Genomic DNA, 10347 nt, shown 5'->3' with positions numbered 1-10347 from the left:
CTGAATAAAATGAACTTTACTTTACTAATATCTAATCTCTGTGACTAAAACGTAAGAACGACTTTATCTATGCCTTTTTGATAACATATACAATTATAAGCTTTATTAGTGAATCTCTATTAATTAAACAATATATCAGAGAGTGTGTAAGGTTCGGTGTTCCATGTGCGAAGAGACATGGGAGATTTTACATCAGTACAGTAAATGTTTTAAGTAGCGAACGCGTACTAACGAATAACGATTAGTATAGACTATAGACCAACACTATTGTTCTATGAAGTCGATTTAACTTCCAGACATGTATTTTTCAATAAGTCTTAAATATTTTCTGGCTAGTTATGTTAGATATTATTAGAAATACGTATTCTACTTGTTAATATAATAAACTAAATTTGCGATCATTTAAGGAGAGAAGTGCGACGACTGGATCACTGTGTACAAAAGGTTGATATGCCAACAAACACTTTCCAGACAACAATATATCTTGGATAAGTCGCTCCAAAACATTGACACCTGGACCGTTGACTTCCTATGAGGCCACATATTTACTTATTTCATAATGGAAGTATATTATTTTATAGTAAATATATGTTTTCTCGTGTTCTGCATTAAGCACCAACATTATAGTGAATAAATATACCATATTTCTTCATTATTTAAGTAATGCTAGGAAGCTTTGAGTAGCTTTGGGTCATTAGGTGAACAGAATCTCCAATAGATGGGGCGAGAGTCGCGCTATCTCTCGCCCGAGCGGGAGTCGAAACTTATTTTAGAATTGATATATCTTTGTCCTCCAACAAGATATATTTCCTTTGGTGCACTCACAATAACGAGCATATCTCTGTCTTTCTGAAGGCATATAATATTTTAGGCTTTATAAGCGTATCTTTGTTAATTACACACTATATTGGCAAGTGCGTAGGCTTCTGCATTCCATGACCGACAAGCTACTGAATGCCACTATAAAAACGTATGTATCTTCACTTGAGCTTTATATATGTCTATGTTAAAGTATTTAAAATGAAGCTTATATTTCTATCTTTCTTGAGACATATAAAACATGTGTGTTTATTAATGAATTTACGTGAAATAAGCATTGTTCTGAGAGAGTTACTCCGTTGCTCGATCTGTGCGGGATCGGAGCTCGCCGATTAGAAAAATACACCTATCTTCGCTTTAAATACAAATATGCCCATGGTAAGGCATTTAAAATGAAGATTATGTTTCTATTTTTCTTGAGACGTATAAAAATCTTACGTTTATTAACGATTCTGCGTGAAATAAGCATTGTTCTGAGATGAATATTGCGGATTTCCGGCTCTACGACCGATGAAAAATGCAACTTTTATACAACTACAAATATCTTTAGTTTTACTTTAAATTTTGTCCTGAAAGAGTTTTCATATATAGATCCAGTTTCTGCCGTTCTTCTGACATAAAAAGACCTTTGGTTTAATAAGTTATTAAGATGTTTTCAACAATATTACAAGGGCGTTCACCGATTCTAACATGGGCGACCCTTTTGGAAACGCAACACATGGGTTGACCTGATTGATATATGGGTCAGATTCCATTAAGGTTCGGAACATCACCACACCAGAAATAAATATCTCTTTGATATCCCCAGGGTCAAACTTAATCTGTGTAAACACTCTATGCAAATTAAGGGACCTAGTCTATGGAACTCACTCCCTAGTGAATTGAAAAACTGTAAAACTTTTGCCTTATTTAAAAGCAAAACCAAAAAGTACCTAACTTCATCTTCTTAGTTTCCTACACTGAGCTTTAAATTTGCTCTGTATCTAGTGTTACCCAATCTCCTAATTTTTATGTAATATCAAACAACCTTATCATTGTGTTCATTGCTGTCTTCTTTTATGTGCTAGCCATATGCTGTATTGTGACTACCAATTTTTGTCAACTACCATTCAAGCTGTCATTGCAATCAATCTTATATTGTTTCTGCTGTATTGTGCCTACCAATTTTTGTCAACTACCATTCAAGCTGTCATTGCAATCAATCTTAGCTACCTATGTGCTTTAATATACTGTACCTACAATTTTCTCTCATCTTCTTTTTTTCATTTCATGTAACTGTTATCATTTTTTTGTCTATAAATTTTGCAAGTATTTACCTCCTTAAAATTTTCTTAGATTAAGGACCTGCCCGAAACGCTGCGCGTGCTAGTGGCTTTACAAGACTGTAATTACCATATTTGTATCCTCACATTCCTTATGTACATTCTTGTATATGCATAAATAAATAAATAAAGTGCATCACACTGGTTACATGGGGGGACACTCGTTTTGTATGACGTCCGTTTCACATGACGAACATGGAACGGATTAAATTCGTTATGTGAGGTACCAATGTATTTATTTACCACAAGCTTGGCAACGTTCTCGTGTTCTTACAGCTCAATGTGTGAAGAGATCCACAATAATTTAACTTTGATCCCCTTATTAAGTATGTATATACAGTATTATGTCTGGCTTGAGAGACGAGTTTGTTGCAATTTGATTATTAGCTTCTTAAAAATAGTAATGAGGAAAATTAAGTGACCTAGAAGTTTGGTAAGTCAAAATAATTTCAACAACTTGATTATAAAAAACCAACTGAAGATTTTTTTTTTATTTAAACAAAATACAGGATTCCTTAACTGAAAACCTAAACAAATATCACAGGGCAGCACAGGAAATCTATTGTACAGTGCTTGTACACTATGACTAACATAGGGAAAATGGGCTGAAATAAACTAGCTACAACAGATTTTATTACATTTGTTCCTCTGAATAAATCTAAATATATTATGGCACAATATCTACTCTGCTACTGTACTTTTATAACAATTATATTTAAGCAACAATTTAAATTGGAACAATGCATTTTAAAGATAAAAATTTATCATACAGTCAGACCTTGTTATGCACGACTTTGGAATGTATGAAAATTGACAAAGTTTTTCACTTCAAAGCAAAACGTAATAAGCACATTGATGTGATTTGCTTATCGTAGGTTGGCACAAGGTTTCCAGGTATTTAACGCACTTCCCAGGAAGAGCCCCTTGGTGGCTCGTTGTAGCTATCTTACCAAGATTGCTTCAACCTACAAGATTGTAGGTTGAAGATCTTCTACCAAGATTGCTTCATTGATTGTCTCTTCAACCTACCAGTCACATCAGTTGCAAGAGTTCATATGGCTTACTAGAACCAAAACCTGGCCCCCCTGACATGAGGCACAGGGAGCAAATGACATTCTGCCATTTTAACAGGAAAGGATCCAGAAAGTCAGTGAGCAAGATTGGAACCCACCGGGAAAGTCTGCTTCCCGGGTGGTTCACTACCAGAACTGTGGGGGAGTTTATTTGGTCCTATTCCTGTGGTGATGGATGCTGTGGGTGGCTCATCTTCTGGATTCTTGGGGTTTAGCTCTGTGCAGTTTGTGCTGGAGGTTTACAACATTCTCGTGGACTATTTGTCCCAGTTCCATGTCATCTCCACTGAATGGACCACCAACAATGTGTCCTTCCAGTGGCTCTTGATGTTCGGGTCACCTTGAGGTGGCTCTCTTCACAGCGGCGTGGAGCCTATGCCTTCCATCCTATGGGAAGCTGTTCCCCAGTTGCAAGGCTCACAGTATATGCTCTCTAGCTGAATTGGTCAACATGGGGTGCATTTATTTTTTCCCTCACTGTTCAGCTTTTACTCCAGGCTCTTTCTAAACTAGTTCTCAGGGAGGGTGATCCTTCTGGCTCCTTGGTGGCCTGCTCAGCCTTCCAGCTCTTCTAGCACGGTATTTGAACCTGGGCATTTTTCTGTGGCTGTCTCAGGGAATTGGTCTGGCAATACTCCTTACTGATTTGACCTCTGTATCTGGACTTTCTGAGGCAGGTACAGTATATTGCCATTTTTATGGCCCACAGGTGGCAGAGTTGTTAATGTCTCACCTGCGTGTCTTCCAAGCAGCAGTATGACATAGATGGAAAGAGGTGAAACGAGCACCAAGCTAACTGCTGTCGTCCTTCAATTTCATTTTATGTGGCATTTTTTTGTGTTATTTTTTGATAGACATTTCAATCCCAATACTGAGCTGCTTATTGTGCGCTGCTGGTGGAGCTGCTACTGTTGCCTTTTAGCATTTATTCTTCCTTGGTTGTTACATAAGGTTTCTTGAGTTTCCTTTTCAGTTCACTCGTAAAGCTGTCTTGGCTCCTGGATAGGATCCTAGATCTTCTCTTTACCTAGGTTCACATCTTCCCCTTTAATCCAAGATTCCTTTTTTAAGGTGGTGTTTTTGCTGGCTCTTGCCTCCAGATGTCAGGTTGATGAGCTTCTTGCTCTTTTTCAAAGTTCTGTATTTTTTGGCCTGGTTGGCATTTTCATCATTTGCAACAGTCTTCTCCTGTTCTGGTGAAGTATGAGTCATTGAGCTTCCAGAGAGGTCCTTTAGTTATTGATACTTGGTTGATTCCACTGGGGGTTGTATAATGTGTTGTCTGGTGGCAGCGATTCGTCATTACCCGTGGCCTGATCGAGGACCGGGCCACGGGGACGCTAAGCCCCGAAATCATTTCAAGATAATCTCAAGATACCTGTGTGCCACCGCCTCAGCTTCTGTGGATGCTGTTTGGATAGATCCAGTCTCCTTAGTCTCTGTTCCAAGGCTTGTTTCTGTTTCTCAGGCTGTCCGCAGTGTCAAGGCTAGCAAACCTGCTGTCTATCCCCGAACCCATGAATAGAACCAGTGAAGAGCAGAGGTGCCATAGGCACAATCAGAGAACACTGTATAAACATCAGAGGTCCACGGTTGTTCAACACTCTCCCAGCGAGCATAAGAAATATTGCCGGAACAACCGTGGACATTTTCAAGAGGAAACTAGATTGTTTCCTCCAAGGAGTGCCGGACCAACCGGGCTGTGGTGGTTATGTGGGCCTGCGGACCACTCCAAGCAACAGCCTGGTGGACCAAACTCTTACAAGTCAAGTCTGGCCTTGGGCTGGGCTTGGGAAGAACAACTATTTCCAGAACCCCATCAACCAGGTATCACAAATATGCTGTACTTTCGGCAGTCTTCTCCAATATGTCCTGGGGCAGATATTCGGGCTTGGGGGTTTTGGAGGACTAACAGGGTCATGGTGGCCAGGTGTTTAGTCAATGTCCCTGGTCCTCTTTAGTCCTGTGTTGCCCTGAGTCATGTTTCCTGGACATTGGTCTCTGCTTTGACTTCATACCTCCTGCCCCTCTTGTTATTCAGCTGCAAGGAGCCACCATGGGGCTCCCCCCAGAAACCCAGCATTGAATATAATGAAATGCCTCTTTCTGGTAGAGTTCTGTGGCTCCCTCCCTTCCATGTTGTGGTATTTATCTGCTATTGAACCAATCTGATTACTGATGCTGGACTTTACACCGGGCCGCCTGGTGCCAGCATTCGGTACTACTGGATTCTAGCTAGTTGTGCGTTTCTATTGTATTATTTGGGAGTTATTTGGCATTTTAGTTTTTGGGTGGTTTTGTGAACCCAGCTGTTGTCTGTAAAGCTTTGCCAACTTTCTGAGTGCTTTCCCAGTGAAATGGCAGAATGACACTTGCCACCTACACCTCATGCCAAGAAGTCAGGTTTTGGCTGTGATCCGTGGTAGGCCATATGAACAAAGACTGGTAGATTGGAGTAATCTCTGAGATAGCTACAGAGAGCCACGGGGGGCTCTACCAGAAAGAGGCATTTTATTACATTAATGCTGGGTTTTTGGAATATATTTTTGCATCATAGGACCTATAAACATGACTGGTGAGTTTACAAATGTGCTGTATACAATACACTTGTGGTAGGAAAGGGGGTGGGACTTCTTAGTGTTTATATTGAGAGTGGAGAAAAAAGTGACTTTAAAAGGTATCTGGAACACATCCATATATGTATTTATAGGGTTTGGTTATTCAGAATGGGGGAAACCTAAATCTTACACAAGGCGATTCAACAAAGCTCATTTTCTGTTTAAAATTGTAAATCGTTAGGTTAGGTTCATTTGGGTTAGGTATTTTTTTTTTAAATATTGGTGAACCATCTTGTGTACAACATGATTTGTATTCATGTTTTTCCCCGTACTGAATAAGTTGACTTTGCACTAAATCACACAACCTTTCCCAGAAAAGCATCCCTTGTGCATACCTAGTGCTGACTGTACAAGGTTTGGGCATCTTTTTAAAAGAATTATATGTACAAGCATTATCATTTAATTTTTAAGCAGAAAAAGAAATTTATACACTGGCTGCTGAAGACAAGATTAAGTAATCTCGGATAATCAAAGGAAAATGAGAATACATCTATTTCTATGAATTAAGTTATGCACATCATAAGAAATACAATAATTTCATACTGTTTGTACAACTGAATTCCTATGATTATATCATGAAAATGCCATTATTAAGGTACTGTACACAATTTTGCATTAAAACAATGCTGACTAGAAAATTAGTCATCTTAAAGTTATATTTAAGATAATAAAGAAACAGTTATTTGTAGTGTCAGTTAAATATGTACAGTTTAACAAAATGTATCGATATATAATTTTAATCCTTTTTCTAATATTATAACACTTCCCTCTCTTATAAAACTTTAACCAGTCTCCGTGGTGTAGGGGTAAGACACTCGCCTGCCGTTCCGCGAGCGCTTTGTCATGGGTTCGTATCCTGGCCGGGGAGGATTTACTGGGTGCAAATCCTTAACTGTAGCCTCTGTTTAACTCAAGAGTAAAATAGGTACTTTGTTGTAAAAACGATTCTTCGCGGCGGGGATCGTATTCCAGGGACCTGCCCGAAACGCTACGCGTACTAGTGGCTCTACAAGAATGTAACAACTCTTGTATATATCTCAAAAAAACATTGGCAGCAAGATGGACGATTCAGAATGTTTCCTGTATATTGTAGGTAAGGTTCATCAGCTCACTATAATGTTGAAGATCTAACAGCAATGCTCAAAATGTTTACCAACATAGTCATCATACTGATTTTACATCATTAAACAATGAAACAATGTTTGAATAGGTTGAAAGTAAATAGTTGCCTCAGTATGAGGAAACAAAAATATTAATTTTAGTTTATAAAAAATATTGTCAAAGCAAGCCATATTAAGAACAAATATACATATAGTTTCAATGTACCAAGTAATGAAATACTTAATGGTATACTACTTGATTACATTAGTGTCTTGAGATGTATCTTATCTTTAACTAAAAATGGTATTCTGCAATGTATCAAAATGGTCACTTGTGTGACCATTTCCATACACAAGTTGTACCTGATAGCCAGAGTTCCCAACAAACCAAATTTTTGTAGTTTATCAAAAGTTCTTATAAAACGTGTTCCATTGTAGTAATTTCTTTTTTATAGCAAAAACATAGAAATCTAATTTAACAATACAAATTACATTTTTCCATACTACCAAACAGGATAAATTAGACCTAAGTTAGAAATTCATGTTGGTCATAATATTGGGGAGGGCACCCAGCATTGCTCGGGTGACTGACTCTGCGTCGTCATCACTATAACCATCTTCACTACCAAGGCATTGCTAAGTAACCCCCCCCTCCTCCATCTACACAACCTTCTCTCCATTACCACCTTCTTGAGGTTATCTTGAGATGATTTCGGGGCTTTAGTGTCCCCGCGGCCCGGTCCTCGACCAGGCCTCCACCCCCAGGAAGCAGCCCGTGACAGCTGACTAACACCCAGGTACCTATTTTACTGCTAGGTAACAGGGGCATAGGGTGAAAGAAACTCTGCCCATTGTTTCTCGCCGGCGCCTGGGATCGAACCCAGGACCACAGGATCACAAGCCCAGCGTGCTGTCCGCTCGGCGGACCGGCTCCCTAACTTTCATACCTCTATTCTTCATCACTTTCCCTCCATTCCTGTAACTATTTTCTATCAATAAATTGCATATGAGAAACTAACATTTAATATGCTAGATGAATCTTGGTGAGGATGAAGTATTTTATTTAGATTGGAAAGTAGTTAAATTTTGCCATTTCATGCAAAGGGGAAGCATTGGGTTCAACCACAAACTGCCTATGGCCATTCCCAGACAAAGGCCTGTCACCCTGTAAAGTTTGGCGAGATACTAGCCCCAAGCATCTTTTAGGGATACTGATTATTTGGGAGGTAACTAGCTTTGAATTAAATAATGAAAAATAAGCAAGATTGCTTTGTCTTTTAGCAAAATAGGTCTTGCTCACAAGGCTAAGTGGTGTAGTGCTGGCTATTAAGTACAACATACATTTATATATTACATATACAGTACAGTATAATTATAAAAATATGATTTTTTTACATGGTGTATGTAAATTTAGCTGTCAAATGACTTATGTAAGAGTTTAAACTCAAATTTTAATTTACAAACAAATAATTTAGAGCAAATTTGATATAAAAAGGAAGCAGGTAAATTAAAATACTGTATTATTAAACAAAAAGAAAGATGCTAAACAAACTAAGGAAGTTAAACACAAGTTTACAGGAAACATGAGAACAAAAAAGTCTAATTTATGTAAAATAATGAGGCATTGAGAGTTTACTCCATAAGGATGAAAATAGTCATACTATTGAGAAAAATCCAAAACTGTATAATCAGAAGATAATCATACAAAGCTTTAGTGCCACTGTTTCAAAATTAAACTTAAATTGCAATTAAATGTAGAGCAAAGCCAGTTTGGCAATGCAAATCCAAAATTACTCAAAATAACTTATATAACCAACAAGATGAACATATTGCAGCAAAGATTTACTAATACACAAGAAATTTGATTTGCTGAGAATTTTAACCAATGACATTTGATTTAAAAGAACTGCTGGATAGCAAATTAAAAGCCTTTAAATAACTTATATCATTTCATTTAGCTATGTTTCATAAATCATTCTACATATGCATTTTAAAATTAATTTACATTACCCTTATGTCGAAAAGAGTGCAAGACAGAATTAATTGGCAGAATGGTTTTTGCTTTGTTTCTTTGATGAATGTTTCTAGTACAGTATGTTAGGCAGACATGGGCGGCTGGTTACCAGCACTGTTGAGCGATGCTGTGCTAGCTTCGGAGGGGAGCGAGGAGCCGGGGTAGGAGGGATCTGCTATAAATCAGAACAAAAAATTATTAATTTTTAAAAATTTACATTGGTACACTACTGGAAAATATTTAACTGTGTTATAACTTTTAATGTACACGTGCATAAAACACAGATCAATCTCATAACGTGAATAACTCTCTTATAAATAAATAAGCAGGGTGTGTAGGGTGTACTGTCCTTGCATAAACAGTTACTGATGTCACTCAAACACTGAGTATTAAACTTAATACTATACATTAAAGACGGTTTAGAATGGACCCAAACTTTGTCATATTTCCCAATGGTACAAGTTGAATCAAAATATTGTCAAGGTTTACTTTTTATAACGTTTAAAAGTTTAGTTGTCAAGTTGTTCCAGGCAAGGTAGAGTTTGGTTTTCAAAACACTCCAACCTAAACCTTTCTATCAAACTCGAACAATAATGCACATTTCATGTGTTAAAAATGTTCTCGCCAAGTTTGGTCTGGCTAGTTACTCCATAGTTAGCAGGGAGCCACTGGGAGGCTCCTTCCTCACCCACCATTGAATGTAATGAAATGCCTCTTTCTGGTAGTGCCTCGGTGGCTCCTAAATTCCCACCCTTCCCTCCAGGTTCATCAGTAGTTTTCATCAGCTCCAGAACTGACCATTTTATTTGACTCATTTGCATTATCATTTGGTTTCGTTTTCTGTTACCCTTCCAGTTGTCTGTAAAGTTTCACCCAACTTTCTGGATGATTTCACAGTGGGGTGGCACATTGTCACTTGCTCTCTGCACCTCTGTGAGGTGATAAATCAGGTTCTGGCTCTGATTCCAGGTAGGACAAACAGAACTCCTGTGATGTGACCCATTAGATCGAGCAATTGCAGCGGGATAACATCAGGGAGCCACCTGGGCTCTACCAGAAAGAGGCATTTCATTACACCTAATGCTGTATTTTAAATACAATTTATTAAACAGACATGAAACTAGTCTGAACATGACATAACTAATCCATTACCATCCATAAACAAGCCGAGAGTATCTTAAAGGAACAGGAAGCCAAGTCCTCAACTCTCGCTACCACACTATAAATACTGACTTCATTCACCCATGATGGTAAGACAACAGAACAGATGGAGGAGAGGGATAGGGAGAGTCCTACATAGAGATGATCGCTCATGCATGGAGGGAAATCAGTGGTGAATTGAGACACAAGGGAAACCATAAGTAAGCTACAGTTGGAATAAAGTGCAGTGCAGGAGATTTA

The 10347-nt window shown here is 38.2% G+C and overlaps 1 protein-coding gene across 6 annotated transcripts in view; it reads right to left on the bottom strand.

Annotated features, from left to right (window-relative positions):
- Positions 1–2617: 2617 nt before the first annotated feature.
- LOC123746717 (kinesin-like protein KIF12) overlaps positions 2618–10347 on the bottom strand; it is a 97757-nt gene continuing 90027 nt past the window's right edge. For all 6 annotated transcript variants that reach the window (XM_069316796.1, XM_045728436.2, XM_045728437.2 and 3 more), the window contains exon 22: positions 2618–9121. In XM_069316796.1, coding sequence (XP_069172897.1) covers positions 9030–9121 — 92 coding nt within the window. In that variant the 3' untranslated portion in view covers positions 2618–9029. The remainder of the gene's footprint in view (positions 9122–10347) is intronic.

Source organism: Procambarus clarkii, chromosome 85 (genome assembly GCF_040958095.1).
Source record: "Procambarus clarkii isolate CNS0578487 chromosome 85, FALCON_Pclarkii_2.0, whole genome shotgun sequence".
NCBI classification, from domain to species: domain Eukaryota; kingdom Metazoa; phylum Arthropoda; class Malacostraca; order Decapoda; family Cambaridae; genus Procambarus; species Procambarus clarkii.
Note: the sequence above shows the minus strand (reverse complement) of the source record. Positions and strands in the feature narration are given on the sequence as shown.